This window comes from Ostrea edulis, chromosome 5 (assembly GCF_947568905.1).
Source record: "Ostrea edulis chromosome 5, xbOstEdul1.1, whole genome shotgun sequence".
NCBI lineage: Eukaryota > Metazoa > Mollusca > Bivalvia > Ostreida > Ostreidae > Ostrea > Ostrea edulis.
The window spans coordinates 83,653,181-83,674,187 of NC_079168.1; the positions used below are offsets into that span (position 1 = coordinate 83,653,181).

General features: G+C 35.2%; 1 protein-coding gene across 3 annotated transcripts; it reads right to left on the bottom strand.

Moving 5' to 3' along the window:
- Positions 1–908: 908 nt before the first annotated feature.
- On the bottom strand, positions 909–18,416 carry LOC125650500 (alpha-methylacyl-CoA racemase-like). 3 transcript variants are annotated; one of them, XM_048878862.2, is made up of 7 exons: positions 18,092–18,416; positions 15,961–16,068; positions 13,489–13,624; positions 11,858–12,001; positions 6,603–6,785; positions 2,939–3,103; positions 909–1,732 (listed from the first exon to the last, which is right to left on the bottom strand). In XM_048878862.2, the coding sequence occupies exons 2-7, from the start codon at positions 16,066–16,068 to the stop codon at positions 1,332–1,334; spliced, it is 1,137 nt and encodes a 378-aa protein (XP_048734819.2). In that variant the 5' UTR covers positions 18,092–18,416; the 3' UTR covers positions 909–1,331. The 3 variants fall into 3 exon arrangements, with proteins under 3 accessions (XP_048734819.2, XP_048734818.2, XP_048734820.2); XM_048878861.2 differs by lacking the exon at positions 18,092–18,416 and adding an exon at positions 17,904–18,043; XM_048878863.2 differs by lacking the exon at positions 18,092–18,416 and adding an exon at positions 17,191–17,859.
- Positions 18,417–21,007: the final 2,591 nt, after the last annotated feature.

Consider the following 21,007-nt stretch of genomic DNA (forward strand, 5'->3'; position numbering starts at 1 on the left):
TTGAAGTCCAAAATCTGGGTTGGTGGTGGTATATCTGGGGGGAAAAGTGGTACTGGTCTGTTCAGTGTCTCTTTGTTCAAAGTGCTCTGCCCATCTTGCTCTCTGTTCTGTTTCTCCTGGGATTGTACAACAATCGTACAGTGCTATGCTCAAACAAACACTGCAGATGTAGAAGAAAAGGAAGTATTCTAACAAACAACATCAAGCAGCCATTGATACAGCACCAAAGCGAGACCTGATGGGAGATCTCAATGCAAAAGTGGGGACAGGAAACAAAGAGAAGAGACTATGGGCAAACATGGTGTTGGAACACAAAATGAAATTGGAGAACTGTTTGTGGAATTTTGTGCATTCAATGATTCAGTCATCATACACGTACATAATTCTTTTTTTTTTTTTTTATTTAACGTTGGCATATAATCACATATCAATATCACAGAAAAGGAATGCATAATCAGACTGACAAGATTAAGAATCACATAAATTACAGTAATTTCACGTATCATACTGTGATATATTGAGATACAGGTGTATTCAACACATTATTATGGACTACAATTACACTATCTATATATAGTTTCTACACTACTTCTAGAATGTATTTCAAAGCACTCGGGTAAATATTCACATAAGTTCCTGGTAAGAACATACGCACATTATATCAAATTTGTATTACAAAATTTAATAATCTATATCTTATCAAAATTGACATAACATGCCAAAGATTTACATACACTCATACATATGTTGCAATCCATAATATACTATAGTTTCAATGTAATTCATTTATGACCAATTTTCATCGTTTTGTTTATTTCGTATCAACTGAACTGACAGATCAACAAAATCAGACGTCCACGAAAGTTGATGAAAACCCCAGGTCAGGGCTGGTGTGGTCAGGCTGCTGGTGTGGTCAGGCTGCTGGTGTATATATTTTAGTGGTCAGGCTGCTGGTGTATATATTTTAGTGGTCAGGCTGCTGGTGTATATATTTTTATACTGCTGCTGTCAATGTGGTTTCCAATATCATAATGATGTGTAAGAATAGATTAGTATTTCCTAAGTGAGAAGGCATGTCAATGAGAACTATATTCATGTGGACTTGTGATGATTCTACACTTGTATGACAACTTTACAATAATGTAACACACACATACGAAGATGAAATCTAAAAAAAATGATCAATTATAAAAATAATCTCCCATCAAATTCATGTCATTGAATGAAATTTAAAGTTGTGATATGTTTAATAATCAGACTGCCATTCAAATGTACAATATATTAAACAATCAATTTTCTGCCTAAAATACAACACAATTCTCATCAAAAAATCATAATTTGGAACTCTTCTGCCTTTGCAGAACAACTTCAGAGTCGATCAGTTTCTGGGCTGCTTCCCCCGAGTAGCCAATTTCCTTAAGAATTTCCACGGTGTGTTGTCCTTGACGGGGGGCTGTCAACACACGGTCAACACCCGGAGTCCGAGACAATTTAGGAGCCGGTCCAGGCTCAAATTTTCCATCAGCACTCCGTAAAAATGACTTATTTATCGCATTATGGGGGTGAAGTGCTGCCTCTTGAGGGTCGAGAATTGGTGTACAGCAAGCATCCATGTCTTTGAAAATTTCTGTCCATTCAGCACGTGTTTTAGTGGCAAACACTTGTGCTATTTTTTGTTTCATTTTGTCATTTATCATAGTCTGAGGATATTCTTCTACACTAAGACCCAGTCCTGAAAAATCAAGAAGAAAATTATAGTCAATTTATAACTAGAGATTGTTTTTAAGAAAAACAAATGTCTCCCCTGCTTTCCAAATTGGAAGTGTACCAAATGAAACATCCTCCCTCAATTTGTAATTTAATCTGTACAATACTAAATAAAATAATTTGATAATCTGCAACTAATACTGATAAAGTAAAACACATTTATAATGAATTCACATTTATAACGAATTAATGATTATAATGAATTCACGCTTATAATGAATTCACGCTTATAACAAATTAATGATTATAATGAATTCACGCTTATAATGAATTCACGCTTATAACGAATTAATGATTATAATGAATTCACGCTTATAATGAACTCACAGTTATAACGAATTAATGATTATAATGAATTCACGCTTATAATGAATTCACGCTTATAACGAATTAATGATTATAATGAATTCACGCTTATAATGAATTCACGCTTATAACAAATTAATGATTATAATGAATTCACGCTTATAATGAATTCACGCTTATAACGAATTAATGATTATAATGAATTCACGCTTATAATGAATTCACGCTTATAACGAATTAATGATTATAATGAATTCACGCTTATAATGAACTCACACTTATAACGAATTAATGATTTTTATGAATTCACGCTCATAATGAATTCACACTTATAACGAATTAATGATTATAATGAATTCACGCTTATAATGAATTCACACTTATAACGAATTAATGATTATAATGAATTCACGCTTATAATGAATTCACGCTTATAACGAATTAATGATTATAATGAATTCACGCTTATAATGAACACACTTGAAATGAATTCACACTTATGATGAATTCACGCTTATAACGAATTAATGATTATAATGAATTCACACTTATAACGAATTCATGTTTATAATGAACATGCTTATAATTCACGCTTACAATGAATTCATGTTTATAACAAATTCATGTTTATAATGAACACACTTATAATTAATTCACGCTTATAATGAACACGATTATAATTAATTCACGCTTATAACGAATTCACGATTACAACGAATTCACACTTACTGGGAAATGATATTCCCCTATGAGAGGAAAATAATGAATATTGGATTTTTTAAAATACAAATTTGGTTATAATGAACTGGTTTTTTTGGTTTTCCTGGAGGTTCATTATAACCGTGTTTTACTGTATGCAGTTTACCTTGTAAAAGCTTAACATAAAATTGTGGTTCTAGAGCACCAACAGCCATGTATTTCTTGTCTGCTGTTTCATAAGTATCATAAAAGGGAGCACCACCATCTAAACTGTTCTCCCCTCGAGGTTTTCCCCAAATAGGAAGGTCACTTGATTTCCACAACCAATTTGCTGCAAAAAAGAAGAAAAATAAGTATGTAAATCAAGTTTCAACAACTTCAAATTTCATCCCTTCCTGTATGGTATTTGTTGATTATATATTATGTATATCGTCAATATTTTTATAAGATTTATAATGTACCGGTACAAGGTCTGAAAAATGTCAAGTAGAACCTGTGAGAGGAGTTGGTTATATAAAGTAGGTACCATGCTTAGAAAATTACAAAGTTCAACTACAAAATATACAAGAGGCCCATGGGTCACATCGCTCACCTGAGTCACCTTGGCTCATATTTAAAGATTTTTCCTATATATTCGTAAAACTTTGATCCCTGTTGTGGCCCCTACCTACTCACGGGGGCCATGATTTTTACAAAACGGAATCTGGACTATGTCAGGAAGCTTTCATGTAAATGTAAACTTTCTGGCTCAGTGCTTTTTCAGAAAATTTTTAATGATTTTCCCCAATATATTTGTATGTAAAATTATGATAACATACTGTGGCCCCATCTTACCCCCGGGACCATGATTTTTACAAATGTAAATCTCCACTATGCCAGGAAGCTTTTGTGCAAATGTAAACTTCTTTAGCCCAATGGTTCTAAAGGAGAAAATTTTTAAAGATTTTTTTCTACTTATTAGTTATGTAAAACTTTGATCCCCTATTGTAGTTCCACCCAAGTCCTTGGGGTCATGAGTTTAACAAACTTGAATCTGTACTATGTCAGGAAACTTTCATGTAAATGTCCACTTTCCTGGCCCAGTAGTTTTTGAGAAGAAGATTTTTAAAGATTTTCCCTATAAATTTGTATGTAAAACTTTGACCCCCTATTGTGGCCCCACCCTACCCCTGGGGGCCATGATTTTAATAAATTTGAATCTGCACTATGTCAGTAAACTTTCATGTAAATCTCAGCTTTTCTGGCTTAGTGGTTCTGGAGAAGAAGATTTTTAAAGATTTTCCCTATATATTTGGATGTAAAACTTTGATCCCCTATTGTGGCTCCATCCTACCCCGGGGGCCATGATTTTAACAAACGTGAATCTGCACTATGTCAGGAAGCTTTCATGTAAATTTCAGCTCCTCTGGCTCATTGGCTCTTGAGAAGATTTTTAAATGACCCCACCACATTTTTGCATTTCTGTGATTATCTCCCCTTTAAAGGGGACAAGACCCTTTGTTTGAATAAACTTGAAAGCCCTTCACCAAAGGATCCTTTTTGCCAAGTTTGGTTGAAATTGCCCAAGTGGTTCTCAAGAAGAAGTCGAAAATGTAAAGCGTTTACAGATGGACAACAGGCTATATCAGAAAAGCTCACTAAGGTGAGCTAAAAATGATAAAAGTTTAACTACATGTAAATTTTTCAAAAAATGTCTGATCACTTTCCAAAGGTGCATGCCCATCTTTAATGTATCCATAACAACTGTACAAAGTTTGAGGAACATCAAGTTAGAAGTGTGAGAGGAGTTGATTAGTTATGAGATTGATCACTGTTCGTTATCTTCACCTTGCACAAAGTAGGTACCCTATTACAGGGAAGCTCTCCCACCCGTCATTTACCATTCTATAAGCCATTTGCACGATGTGCAACCCAGTCAAAAAGTAGAGGAGTTGATTAATAACAAGAGGCCCATGGGCCACATCGCTCACCTGAGTCACCTTGGTCCATATCAGAAGATTTTCCATATCTATTTGCATGTAAAACTGTAGTCCCTATTATGGCCCCAAACCTACCCCTGGAGGCCATGGTTTTTGCAAACTTGAATCTACACTATGTCAGAAAGCTTTCATGTAAATGTGAACTTCTTTGGCCCAATGGTTCTTGAGAAGAAGATTTTTAAAGATTTTCCCCCTATATTTGTATGTAATACTTTGATCCCCTATTGTGGCCCCATCCTACCCCAGGGGGGCATGATTTTAACAAACCTGAATCTGCACTATATCAGAAAGCTTTCATATAAATCTCAGCTTTTCTGGCTTAGTGGTTCTGGGAAGAAGATTTTTAAAGATTTTTCCCATATATTTGTATGTAAAACTTTGACCCCCTATTGTGGCCCCATCCGACCCCCAGGGGCCATGATCTTAACAATTTATAATCTGCACTATATCAGGAAGCTTTCATATAAATCTCAGCTTTTCTGGCTCAGTGGTTCTTGAGAAGAAGATTTTAAAAGATTTTTCCTATAAATTTGTATGTAAAACTTTGATGCCCCCCTTGAGGCCCCATCCAATCCCCGGGGTCCATGATTTTAACAAACTTGAATCTGCACTATATCAAAAAAAAAAAACAAAAAAAAACAAAAAAAACCCAAACTTTGACCCCCTATTGTGGCCCCATCTGATCCCCTGGGGCCATGATTTTAACAATTTAGAATCTGTACTATATCAGGAAGCTTTCATATAAATCTCAGCTTTTCTGGCTCAGTGGTTCTTGGGAAGAAGATTTTTAAAGATTTTTCCTATATATTTATATGTAAAACTTTGACCCCCTATTGTGGCCCCATCCGACCCCCGGGGGCCATGATTTTAACAATTTAGAATCTGTACTATATCAGGAAGCTTTCATATAAATCTCAGCTTTTCTGGCTCAGTGGTTCTTGAGAAGAAGATTTTTAAAGATTTTTCCTATATATTTGGATGTAAAACTTTGACCCCCTATTGTGGCCCCATCCGACCCCCGGGGGCCATGATTTTAACAATTTAGAATCTGCATTATATAAGGAAGCTTTCATATAAATCTCAGCTTTTCTGGCTCAGTGGTTCTTGAGAAGAAGATTTTTAAAGATTTTCCCTATATATTTGTATGTAAAACTTTGATCCCCTATTGTGGCCCCATCCGACTCCCGGGGGCCATGATTTTAACAATTTAGAATCTGCATTATATAAGGAAGCTTTCATATAAATCTCAGCTTTTCTGGCTTAGTGGTTCTTGAGAAGAAGATTTTTAAAGATTTTCCCTATTTATTTGTATGTAAAACTTTGACCCCCTATTGTGGCCCCATCCGACCCCCGGGGGCCATGATTTTAACAATTTAGAATCTACACTACCTAATAAAGCTTATCTATAAATTTCATCTTTTCTAACCCAGTGGTTCTTGAGAAGAAGATTTTTTAATGACCCTACCCTATTTTTACCTTTTCTTATCTCCCCTTGGAAGATGGCTTGGCCCTTTATTTTAACAATTTAGAATTCCCTTTACCTAAGGATGTTTTGTGCCAACTTTGGTTGAAATTGGCCCAGTGGTTGTTGAGAAGAAGTTGAAAATGTGAAAAGTTTACAGACGGACGGACGCCAGAATACGGGTGATCAGAAAAGCTCACTTGAGCTTTCAGCTCAGGTGAGCTAAAAAGGTCATCAAAGTGATGAATTTATATTCTGTTTACTAGAAACCTACTTAGCCTCACCCTCAGTTGGATTTTACTGACCATCTATAGTTCAATAGTGGGTCAGTAAACAAAACATATCACTAATTACTACATCAAGGCATACATATACATGAAATTACATGCCTACATATGCTGATCCTTCCACCATGCTGGCATCAATAACCTGACCTTGACCTGATTGAGTTCTTTCATACAAAGCCATAATAATCCCTAAGGCACACGTCATTCCACCTCCTGCAAAGTCAGCTAACAAATTCAGAGGGGCATGAGGCCTCTCTCTGCTCCTCCCAATGTAAGATAGAACACCTAAAATTGAGAGAACATTTCGGTATGAACTACGCATGCAGACTATTGGGTAAGTTGCAAAAATTTTAATTTGTCCTTCATGAAATTTCATCCTCTAATACTTTTAAGCTGGAATAATACACATCATAATGGCTGACTTCCTTTGGAAAAATAAAACTATCAGCAATCGAGTATATTCCTTTTAAATTGAATTGTTTAACGAAAGTAGTTCCTCAGTCAGAGCGTGGTACTGCAATGCATGATGGGATGGGATGAAAGTCTTCAGGATGACAAAAAATACAACCATCACACATAGCTGCACAGTCTAAGGAGAATATAAATAATGCTCTGTACAAGTCAAAATCTGTTTCCTTGCAAATCACGATCAACCGGTGTTCTTTGTCTTGGTACACAATATACCACAGTTGCAAATGGAAAATATCATGTACGACCATTTGAAAATTGTATAGATAGTTAACAAGAAAAAATCAGCAAAATCATGTCCAAAAAAAAAATTTCCAGCAAAATCTTTGTCCGAGTAAATATCGTGGACCTTGCCTCGAGCAAATTTTTTCAAAAGTAACGCTATTATGATCAGACCTAAAGGCAAATACCCATAGAAATGAAATGATTGGCCACAAACAGTTGTTATTTTTTGAAAGGACTAATTAGGGCATTTGATTGGTTATGGTTGGGGACCTCACAAAGGGGTACCATCAAAAGCATCCCATGAAGTGTCCCTCTTATCTTTCAAATGCCTTGACGGTTGATTGTCCAAACCATTTCTCACTAGGGAGTATGCTTATTAGGCTATAGTAAATGACCACAATAGCGTAGGACTCAAAGTCAGCAATCAATAATCATTTAAATCTTAATTTAATTTTTTCAATTGAATTGCCTAGCTGGGTAGCTTAGTAGGTTAACATGTCGACTGCTGATCAGTATTTCATGTGTTCGAGTCTAGCAGGAGTTTAATACTTTTCCAGATTACTTTCTACTAAAACTGCATTTTTTAACAAAGGTAAGGCCAAAAAAAATTAATCAATACTTTCTCAGGCACTGTCGCATCCATTGAAAAGGTACCAAATGGAATTTTCCCCCTCAATTTTTATTTGTTTATTTAAGTAAATGAGGTAACTCTTATGCTATGAATTTTTATGTAAAACTTCCAAAAGGTTTCAATAAAATTGTAAGTATATTTTTGATTGAATACACACCGATTTTGTGACTTTTTGTCCTGTGATTTTTTTGTCTGTTTACCTTTTCATTAACTACATGTATTATAAACGGTAATTATTGCATGCATACTCATTTATGTGCAAGTCTTTAAGAATAATAGTATACACTTAAGTATTATGAGGCTAATCTTTTTATCAAAACAAAGTAAAAAACTGAAGACCAACACCTTGAGGTTTAAATTACGGAAGATTCTCACGAGGTACCTCATGAGGTATTCATAAGGGTCTGCATCCAACAGTATAAACTTGAAGAAATAAAACAGATCACAAACACAACATAAGAATGCAGTGTTAATTTTATTTGGATGACCAGTTTCAACCTTGGAGCAGTCGTCATCAGAACCTGAAATGTTATGCTAATCTGTTCTATTTCTTCAATTTTTTAAAATGAGAAATCCACTGCTTACATAAACACGTGTAAAATGAGAAAGAAAGGTAACTCATACTACAGTCAATATAGAAAGAAAGATAACTCATGCTACAGTCACTATAGAAAGGAAAGATAACTCATGCTACAGTCAATATAGAAAGGAAAGATAACTCATGCTACAGTCAACATAGAAAGAAAGATAACTCATGCTACAGTCAATATAGAAAGGAAAGATAACTCATGCTACAGTCAACATAGAAAAGAAAGATAACTCATGCTACAGTCAACATAGAAAGAAAGATAACTTGTGCTACAGTCAACATAGAAAAGATAACTCATGCTACAGTCAATATAGAAAGGAAAGATAACTCATGCTACAGTCAATATAGAAAGGAGAGATAACTTGTGCTACAGTCAATATAGAAAGGAAAGATAACTCATGCTACAGTCAATATAGAAAGGAAAGATAACTTGTGCTACAGTCACTATAAAAAGGAAAGATAACTCATGCTACAGTAAATATAGAAAGGAAAGATAACTTGTGCTACAGTCAATATAGAAAGAAAGATAACTTGTGCTACAGTCAATATAGAAAGAAGGATAACTCATGGTACAGTCAATATGGAAAGAAGGATAACTCATGGTACAGTCAATATAGAAAGAAGGATAACTCATGCTACAGTCAATATAGAAAGGAAAGATAACTCATGCTACAGTCAATATAGAAAGGACAGATAACTCATGCTACAGTAAATATAGAAAGAAAGATAACTCATGCTACAGTCAATATAGAAAGGAGAGATAACTTGTGCTACAGTCAATATAGAAAGGAAAGATAACTCATGCTACAGTCAATATAGAAAGGAAAAATAACTTGTGCTACAGTCAATATAGAAAGAAAGATAACTTGTGCTACAGTCAATATAGAAAGGAAAGATAACTTGTGCTACAGCTAAGTATTAAAAAAAAACTTTTTTTTTAAAAACTGCCTGTCTCATCAAAATTTGAAATTTTTTGCCTGAGAAACTATTTATTATTATTACATTTTTTTGGGCCTAAATTTGAAAGTTTTCAATTTCAAAATATTATTGTACATATCCTCCACTATCCCTCCATATTTTGGTCTGCCCTTAAGGCCCCAACGATACAGGAGTCCTAAAATTTACAATTTATAACCCCTTGTCCTGAATATGCTTCATACCAAACTAGAAAAGAATTAGAAGGGTCATTGTCATGAAAAAGTTACTCGGGTGACCTAAAAAGACCGGAAAACTGTCAATGCATGGATGCCACATGGATGCACAGGTTGTTCAGTATAGGGCTCCTGTCTATAGGCAGAGCCGACACTTACAAATAATCATATATTAACTTTGTTTATAGGAACTCATTCAGTGATATCATATTTTTGTAAGACGCACCTTCACAAAGCTGTGTTACTAAAAATAGAACACTCATGTCAATCTCTCACCAGAGGGCGTATTACGCTATGCTACAACACCTCTGTCAGCGTCTAAATGTCAAGATTTTTGGCAAAACTTACTTTTACCTATAGCATCATAAATAATAATTTTACAAGTTTTAGTTTTAAGCTTTAAATCTTAAAGTAGGTTCACAACAAGAGTACCACAAACAATATACGCCCGTCAGAAAGTGAAATTCAACCTGGAAGCATATTGTGCACTCTGAATTGATACAACACACATTCTGAATAGAGCAGTCTTAAAGTGGGTCATGGTGCACCAATCCATCTGACATGTGAACTGATTATGTATTTCTCTGAGAGTGAGGCTGAAACAAAATGTCGTTGCAATATCTATCTATGATGATAAAAAGTCCAGGAAACCATTAGATCTACTTTTAGCCCTAAAGTAGGTCATGGTGCACCAATTAAAATTAAATGTTTGAAATGTGAACTGATTATGTATTTCTCTGAAAGGGAGGTTGTGACTAAATTTCAGAGCAAATACCAATACCTGTGACCATACCAAAAAAAATCTGGAAAACTGTTTGACCTACTTCTACCCCTAAAGTACTGTAGGCCATAGTGCGTCAATCCAGCTGAAATGTTAACTGCACTTGTCTTCCTCCAAGAGGAAGCCTTTGACTAAATATCAGGACAATATCTGTACCATTAATGAAAAAAAAAAAGCCCGGCAAACTGTCTGACCTATTTTTAGTCCAAAAGTAGGTCAAGGATGGACCAATCCAGCTGAAATGTACACTGAACTTGTATTCCTCCAAGAGGAAGCCTTTAACTAAATATCATGGCAATATCTGTATCCGTAATGAAACAAAGTCCAGAAAACTGTTTGACCTATTTTTAGCTCAAAAGTCGGTCATGGATGGACCAATCCATCTGAAATGCAAACTGAACTTGTATTCCTCCAAGAGGAAACCTTTGAATAAATTTCATGGCAATATCTATATCCATAATGAAAAAAAGCCCGGAAAACTGTTTGACCTACTTTTAGTCCTAATGTAGGTCACGGACGGACCAATCCAGCTGAAATGCAAATTAAACTTGCATTCCTCTGAAAAGAAGCTTATGTGAACATTTCAGGGCAATATCTGTAACTGTAACGAAAAAAAGTCCGGAAAACTGTTTGACCTACTTATAGCCCTAAAGTAGGTCAAGGATGGACCAATCCAGCTGAAATGCAAACCAACTCTTACAATTCTTGAGGGAGATATTGTGACCAAATTTCAAAGTTGTACATGCATCCATTACAGAAAAAAGTCTGGAAAACATGACCCCGGACGGACGGACAGACGGACGGAAGGCCATCCAGCCAGCCGGACAGTGCCATAACATGATACATCCCGTCTAATGATGGGCATATAAAGACAATGAATTCCATGATTATGCTAGTATTATTGAATGAATGAATATTTATACAAAAGTTTTAATTCACTCTGGTGTCTCATATTTACCATCTTCTGCTCTTAAAAAAATTCAGACAAGTGTTTGATTTGCTTAGATACTATCATTACAGTTCGATATGTTAAGTTAGTTTTAGTTCATTTTGATATACTTTTTAGACGTTGACAAGGTATAAGTGGAGCGTAGCAGGAACGATAACTCTGGGTGGAGATTGCACTCACGTTTTAGCTCATTGGTCTGTCCCAATATTTTCTCAGAGAGCTACAGATCTGTAGCTGAAAAATGTTCTATATTCTCAAAGAATTTTTAAATGACCAGCTCATATATTTTCAAAAGGTTTATATAGAATCCAGTAGGTTTATATAGAATTCAGTAGGTTTATATAGAATCCAGTAGGTTTATACAGAATCCAGTAGGTTTATATAGAATCCAGTAGGTTTATATAGAATTCAGTAGGTTTATATAGAATTCAGTAGGTTTATATAGAATCCAGTAGGTTTATATAGAATCCAGTAGGTTTATATAGAATCCAGTAGGTTTATATAGAATCCAGTAGGTTTATATAGAATCCAGTAGGTTTATATAGAATCCAGTAGGAAGCTACCTGAGGTGGCTATGTAATTAATGTCGTGACCGGCTCTGGATGACATCGGTCCATTCTGTCCGTAACCAGTCAACCGAGCATAGATTAACTTTGGATTCTCATTCAGCAGAAATTTGGGTCCCAAACCTAGCTTCTCCATCACTCCTGCAACAGACATCAATACATAACACTAACAACAATGTTCACGGTAGAAATTACAATGAAATCACAAACTTAGATAACACTGTATTTGATAGCAAGAATTAATTTTAATTCTAAGTTCAGATATACTCTTTTTGAAGTACTTTGATATATATCATTATATCTCATAGATTCTAGCTGTAATACTATTAACGTAGTTCCACACTCGTGTGACGTCATAGGATTTTGCAAAGTCAATAATAAATGATAGGAACATAAATTTTGTTGGAATCTTTTTCAATAGGTATTGTAAAAAATCTTGTTAGCCATAAAATATTTCAAAATTCTTAGTTATATTTGAATAGTCAATTATATGTTTCAAAATATTGAATCCAAGGACAATAACTCTGTTTTCATTCAATTATTTATCACGTCCATAATGCAATATATTTCCTTTATTTTTGACAAACATTTTACCAAGGTGATAAGGAATCATTATCTGTGTTTTTTCATGAAATTACATACAATTTTAATCCCGAGTGATTTAAATAGCTCTGCTGTATGGTGCCAGACTTCAGTTTTTGATGGGGGTATACATAATCTGGAAGCTATAGATTTGAAATTATTAAGGAAAGGTATGGATTTTTTCCCATGAATAACTATAACAGATGTAACTCTACTAACATAAACAGAAAAAATGATATGTAAACCATGCTATAAGGAAAATGCGTCCACATTTGTTTGTTTTTTAACATTTTGGGGAATAACGCTAATTCAATAATTTTCCACATATTATTCTAAAACTTGATGAACATATTGAAAATGACATGTGTTTTAGTTATTGACATGTTTCCCGATAAATAAATGCAATTCAAAAAATATTTTGTTGTTTTTATATTAAAATAACAACAAATAACTGTTTCCAATGAATTTCATAAAAATCTACATCGGGGTATATGACTTTAGTGGTGTATGTAATGAAAATTAATATGGAAACCCTTAACTGTTTTGCCTTTTTTCATTACTCTGAATGTTAATTTATTGATTCCAAACAAAAAAATGCTACCTAAACCCCAAAAATCCAGGACTAAGGACCTACCTTAACAAGAAGAAATTACAATCTGGATATGCTGGATTGAAATTCATATGGGACCAACCTGAATTCTTCATTATACCCAAAGTTCAATATAACCAATGTTGAACAACATAAATAATGTTACTTCAATATAACAGATAGTTCAATAGCAACTTCAATACAGTAGAACACAGTTACAGAGAACAAGTTTATAACAAATTCACACTTTCAGCGAAGTGGTTTTCATTCCCTGTAGTTTTAAAACGTGAATTTTTTGGATATAAAGAATAACAAAATATTTATGTTGAATCAAAATTCTTTGTCCCCAGCTCTTTGCTATAAGCGTGTTTTATTGTAGAAGTGGAATAGACTGTATAATGATTATCAATTATACTCGTATATTACAAATACAAGTACAGGAGACAAATGAAGAAACCTGCTCTGAAGGGTTCGATAAGAACGTCTGCAGTAGAACACAGCTGTCTGACAATACTAAGGCCTTCCTTTTTCTTCAAATCGATGGCTATGGAGCGCTTCCCTCTGCCCTGCCTGTCCATTTCTAGAGAGTTTGGCTGTTGAGAATAATGGCAAAGAAACTCAGTCATGTGCTGTTTTGTAAAATTAGTTTCCGTGAACCAGTTCATCGCTGGTCAATGCAAATAAAAGTTTACTAGTACATGTACTTGTATTCCACAAGACATGTTAAGTGTCCTATAGTTTTACATTCTAAAGCATGATAATAATTGGTTTTCAGTAATGTTTTTTCCCCCAATATGGCCTGTAGGTAGCAACAACCACGCTCGCTAGGTGGCGCGTCATGTTCCATTTTTATTTCTACAGGAAAAGTGGGACGATGTTCCACCCTATTTTTTACGGGCTAGTATGGATAAACCTAGAGCCTATGAATGATGCGAAGTTGATCGTTCGGATCTAAAATAGCTATATTTAGCGTATCTCACGTGATTAGGCATATTCCAGAAAATCCCTTTGAGATTGAAGCGATTTAGCAGAGCGAGTATATGTAAACATTTACTTAACGGTGAAATACGCAACAAAGAGTGACATATTAATACATTTTATGCATGAATAAATTATATTGAGGTCAAACATGGACGATAATTGCCCGTGTTCATATAGTATTTGATTGATTTAGATATCCAAGGAAAGATAACTCCCATTATTAACGTACTCACAACGTACCGGTGGTATACAATAATACAATGTTTATACATTTCTGAATGATGAGTGAATCTTTATTTTCATCAGAATCCTTTCCATCATACTCGCAGACCAGGTCCCCATTCCCCTACCAGTGTCAATCTGTGACTGATAGCAGTGCGGTATTTAATTTGATATAGTCTAGAGGAAATTCGAAATATGGTAGTGACATTTCTTCCTCACTGAATTAGCTGGATTTTTAACGTTTAAAGAAAAGTGGGGTATGGACTGGGGGGTTAAAAATGCTATTTGCCAAATTTTCAACAATATTAATTACAAGGCAAGGCAAAAGGGGTCATAAGCTACAGATGATGCAATTTTCACTTGCAAGTTGCACTGCCACAAGTTACACTTAATAAGTGACTTACTTACAGATAAATAAAGTAACTTACAAATATTTTATTTATTTATTTATCTATGATTTCATTTCATTTTTTTTTTTAATATCATGGTTTGTACTTGTAGAGTCATCGCAATAAAGGGACATTAATTATTAGTGTTACAAAAAAATCAGTCTGATCATGCAGTTTTTAAATTTCTGAATTTTGAAAAAATAAAAATAAACAAATAATACATTCTGATACCACTCAGCCCCCCAACTGGCCAGATAGTTCTGCTTCTGTCAGTTCTGATGCAACTAGCTCAGCCCCCAGACTGACCAGAGAGTCCACTGTTTCGGTAAATTCTGATAATGATGCAATTCAGCCCCCCCCCCCCCCCCCCCCTCCCGACAGCTCTACCAGAAGACTTGCTGTTGTTTAATAAATCAGTTTTCCTATTAATTGTACTTTTGCTCCTGTTCATCAGTTCATTAGGCTATAGCCCAATCTGATTAAATTTGAGATCGTTGATCCGCTCCGTATTCCTCTTCCTTTCCTGTATCTGTGAAGTCCAGAGGTGAGATATATTCTTTCCAAAACAACTAAGAATGTTCATGGAACAATTTAGTATTAATTATATTCCTTTCCTGTTGTATGCCTTATTTCAAGAAATAACTTTCATGTCACTTTTTAATGTGAAATGGAACATTTTCAATTTTTGACAACCTGACGGTAGGGGTGTTTAAGGCCCTATACCTCATTTTCTGTAAGGAAGTGGAGTAAAAGGAATCCAGAATTGGATTCAGCATACTCAAAATTGGTAATTACACCTGCTTTTTATTGTTTTGGGTAATGGTGTTTCAAGAAATAAAGTTGGGTCACTTTTTGATGCGAAATGAAACATTTTCCGTTTTTGGCAACCTGACGGTAGGGGTGTTTAAGACACTATATCTCATTTTCTATAAGAAATTGGAGTAAAAGGAATCCAGATTTGAAATCAGCATACTCAAAATTGGTACTTACACCTGATTTTTATTGATTTGGGTAATTTTTAAAAAATGGGTGGTGGTTGCTACTGTAGGACAAAGGATTACAAAAGGTGCAGGGCTGAGTCCCTAGTGTTACTTCAACAGTAATTCAGTGCATAATAGTCAGAGTGTCTATTGGTGTATAATTTAATTTTAATGTCTTCATGCAAAACAACATATCCTATTTGGAAGTGGAGCAAATTAATACCTTAATTATATTCATTAGATTGTTATAATCATGATATTCATTACAGCAAAGCATGATAAAATATACATGTGTTCATGTATGTTTAGCACTTGTTTCCATCTATGACAAAAAAATTCCTGTGACAAAATACTTACCTTATCAATTCTAATAACTTTGGCACCAAAATCTGACAGAATCATGCCACAGAATGGAGCTGGAGCCAGTCCAGCAAATTCGATCACCTTTACACCATGCAGAGCCATCTGAAATGAAGAGTCATGCAGGCATATATGGTGTTATGATTTACAAATCAGCACGCTGGTTCAAACCAATATTCTTTACAACTAATGTAAAACTGTTGGATTCTGGGTATTGACCCCTCAACAGCTCAGTGGATCTATAAATAGAATCCAGATCCAACCATAGACATTTGACATGTGCAAGCTGTCTTTTTCCTGTCGCAGATGTGGGACCACGACAGGCATAAGTAATAAGCACAGTAATTGCCTACTTTCAATGCGAGTCCTAAACGTAACACAAGACCATGAGGCCCATGGGCCACATCATTCACGTGAGCAGTTGTAATTTTCAATGTAAAATATCAAGTCCCATTATGGCCCCATCCTATTCGACATGATGATTATATGGTGTGAATAAACTAACCAACGATGGAAAAGTTGCATTATCATGTTGATATTCTGTGTTCTTGTGATTCTTTAGAGGATTATGAAAGAATTTTCAATTTCTCTGTAAAACTTTGAACTTCTGTCGTGACCCCATCCTTACAGTACCATAGTTCTTGGTGTATACACTTGAATCTACCCTATATGAGAATGCCTGTGCATATATATCTTATAAAATGAACCTTAGTGGGTCTTAAGAAGACATTTTTCTGTAAAGACTTTCTCTTAAATATTCCTATGAAACATTTAAACTCTTATTGTGGCCCCACTCTGATTTTAAGCACATTGACCCCAGGGGTCAATGGTGTACAGGAATTTACACTACATGAGAATTCTTGCATAAATTACCTTTTGCATATGAATTTGACAACTGTACCATTGTGATTCTTGAGAAGATTTACATACAATATCCCTATACATATACAAACTCCTCAATACCAAAGCTTAAAAACCAGTGACCCTTAAAAAACACCTAATTTTACCAATCCCAGCAGAAGTCTTACGTGTTCCTTACATAGAACTTCTCAGCATAGTGGTCATCACTGAATACTGCCAGCTTGTTTTTTTTTAATCTAGAGTAAACAAGCACAGGAAATACATCCTCATAAGATTGGTCATAGTTAGTGATTTTGTAAGAAGTGATGCAAAAGTTTTGAAAACTAATACCACACATTTTATGTGATTTTGTTGAAAGGTTTATACCTGTAACCAGAAAGGAGAAAATGCAATGGACCAGACCGAGATTCGAATCTGGTCCCCCTGAATCTCCAGTCAGGTGCTCTATCAACTGAACTTCACGTATACAGCCACCGCCGATCAAACCCAGCTGGCCGCTACATTCCTCCCTCCTTAAATGTCTTCACACTTCAACCCAGGATCTTTATCACCTGACAGGTATTTTCACCTGTCAGTTCCAGGGGAACTGGTCTACGACACCAAATGTAACAGGAAGGGAGAAAAGGCATTTAACGGATGAAACCGAGATTCGAACCCGTTCCCCCCTGAATCTCTAGTCATGTACTCTACCAACTGAGCTATCTGGCCACCGGTGATCAAACCGGGCTGACCGCTACATACCACTAGGCCTATGTAGGAAAAAGTTGAAATATTTTACTAGACTGAAGCAAATTTTACCAGATTTAGTATCATCTGGTGACTTTCAGATTGTCAGCAATAGCACAGGCGCTTGTTTCACAGACTTAAGCTATGCTATTTTTAAATAACATTAGGCCTATACAGCATAGCTTGCGAAGCCTATGAGCCATACTAAGGCCTATCCTATTTGGGAACAGGTGCTCTAACTTAATCTAAGCATGGTAAAATCTGCATATGTCATTTTCAAACAGGTATTTTTGGCACATATAGCACTAACTATAAAATGAAGTACGTAAATGTTTGATAAGACCACGACGTACTCCCATTGTCATTTTCAATGGTTGTTGCTTCATGCATAGACGTTTTAAAGCTTTTTCGTCTAATGGTAATGAGAGCTTCGTGAATGGAAAGTGAAAGTAGAAACATTTGTGGGCGTTTCGCCTTACAGGAAATCGAAAATCTACCTCATTGAGATTACCAAATCATTATTCTGTAAATGAAATATTACCTTTCACAAGTGATATTAAGTACTATCAGCATGCAGAAGTATTTGGCAACGTCGCAAATTTAATAGCACGAGTAATCTTCGAACTGCGAACTTTACACGGTCTAGTGTGGGAAGGTATAATGTCCTGATAAGGTCCCGATTGACCTGATTAGGCCTACATGTAAATATATTTTTTAAAATATGAAGTTAGATCTATAAAGTGTATTAACCAAACCCTTTTTCAACTTGCATCTTAAGTAATTTTTTATTCTACAGCAAAAAAACAAAAAAAACCAAAAAAACCCAACCCTTAAAAAAGCCAACCCCTAAAAGAAAAAGAAGCGCCAAATTAACATAAACTTAAATAATTGAAGATATGTTTAATCACAGGTACTCGAATTTTAATTAGCATATAGATATAAATAGAAGAAAGAGGAAAAAACCTCTATATTTATATATAAATATGTATGTGTATTTACATATATAGTGTAAAGAGGGCTTCCCCCCCCCCTTTTTTTATTTACTCAATACTGATTAAAATTCTGATACCTGTGCTTTAAACATTTGAAGATATCAATTCATTCGATGCGTGCAACAATTCAAATTATCGTATTAATGATATCTTCAAATCTAAATTAATATTGATAATTTTTTTTTTTACATGTTTATTCGGTATACATGTATATGTACATACAAATATACATACATAAATACCAAGGATGAGCGCTGCAATTCAATATTGTTCTTCTCTTCACATAAATTTAATGCATGATATCAACAACTGAATTCATGCGCGCTATGTACAATTGAATTGAAGAGAGCAATCATTCAATGAATGCACGCAATATTTCGTTTAGAGAGAGCAACTAAATAATTAGAGATATTTTCAATTCAACATGTTCACAGATGAATTAATGATCTCTTTAATTGAATTGTTGCTCTCTTCAAAAGAATTTATGCACGCATTATAATTCCTAATGCAAGAGTGTTGTAGACTGATTGATTGATTGTATCTTGTTTAACGTCTCGCTCGAGAATTTTTCACTCATATGGAGACGTCACCAAGACCGATGAAGGACTTCGAATTTAGGCCTTTGCTCGGCGCTTATGGTCATTGAACGTTGAGGGTTCTTTAGCGTGCCACACCAACTGTGACACGGGACATCCGTTTTTAACGTAATCTCCGAGGACCCGTGACATTCACACCTGATGCCGAGCGTTTGGCGATGGAACTGCCACTACCTGTTTTAACGACTTAGGTCTGTCGCGAAGTTGTAGATAATTAAAGATGATTTCAATTAAATTAAACAGATCATCAAATCATTAATACCGAGCTCCATTTGAATGCAATTTTATGAGCAACAATTCCACCACATTGATGCGCTCATCGATTGAATTGATGAGAGCATATTATACTATGCACTGTCAACAGTCCCCCCCCCCCCCCAATAGTCAGACAACTGGACAGCGGTATCATAAGACCTTTCGATGGGTGTAGTGATGAGAGAAGTGATGAGAATGAGAGTAGTGATGAGAATGAGAGTAGTGATGAGAACAAGAGTAGTGATGAGAATGAGAGTAGTGATAATGAGAGAGCGATGAGAATGAGAGTACTGATGAAAGAAGTGATGAGAAGTAGTGATGAAAGTGGTGATGAGAATGAGTGTAGTGATGAGAATGAGAGTAGTTATGAGAATAGAGATGAAAAAAGTGATGAGAATGAGATTAGTGATGAGAATGAGAGTAGTGATGAAAATGAGAGAAGTGATGAGAGTGAGAATAGTGATGAGAATGAGAGTAGTGATGAGAGTAGTGATGAAAATGAGTGTAGTGATGAGAGTAGTGATGAAAATGAGAGTAGTGATGAGAATGAGAGTAGTGATGAGAATAAGAGTAGTGATGAAAATGAGTGTAGTGATGAGAATGAGAGTAGTGATGAAAACAAGAGTAGTGATGAGAAAGAGTAGTGATGAGAATAGTGATGTGAATGAGAGAAGTGATGAAAATGAGAGTAGTAATGAAAATGAGAGAAGTGATGAGAGTGAGAATAGTGATGAAAATGAGAGTAGTAATGAAAATGAGAGAAGTGATGAAAATGAGAGTAGTAATGAAAATGAGAGAAGTGATGAGAGTGAGAATAGTGATGAAAATGAGAGTAGTGATGAAAATGAGAATAGCGATAAGAAGAGTAGTGATGAAAATGAGTGTTGTGATGAAAACAAAAGTAGTGATGAGAATGAGAGTAGTGATAATGAGAAAGAGCGATGAGAATGAGAGTAGTGATGAGAATGAGAGGAGTGATGAGTGTAGTGATGAGAATGAGTAGTGATGTGAATGAGAGTAGTGATGAGAATGAGTAGTGATGGAAATGAGAGTAGTGATGAGAATGAGAGGAGTGATGAGAATGAGAGGAGTGATGAAAATGAGAGGAGTGATGAGAATGAGAGGAGTGATGAAAATGAGAGGAGTGATGAGAATGAGAGGAGTGATGAGAGTAGTGATGAGAATGAGTGTAGTGATGAGAATGAGAGTAGTTATGACAATGAGAATAGTGATGATTGTAGTGATGAGAATGAGAGTAGTGATGTGAATGAGAGTAGTGATGAGAACAAGAGGAGTGATGAGAGTAGTGATGAGAATGAGTGTAGTGATGAGAATGAGAGTAGTTATGACAATGAGAATAGTGATGATTGTAGTGATGAGAATGAGAGTAGTGATGTGAATGAGAGTAGTGATGAGAACAAGAGTAGTTATGAGAATAGAGATGAAAAAGTGATGAGAATGAGAGTAGTGATGTGAATGAGAATAGTGATGAGAATGAGAGTAGTGATGAAAATGAAAGTAGTGATGAGAATGAGAGTAGTGATAAGAATGAGAGTAGTGATGAAAATGAGTGTAGTGATGAAAATGAGAGTAGTGATGAGAATGAGAGGAGTG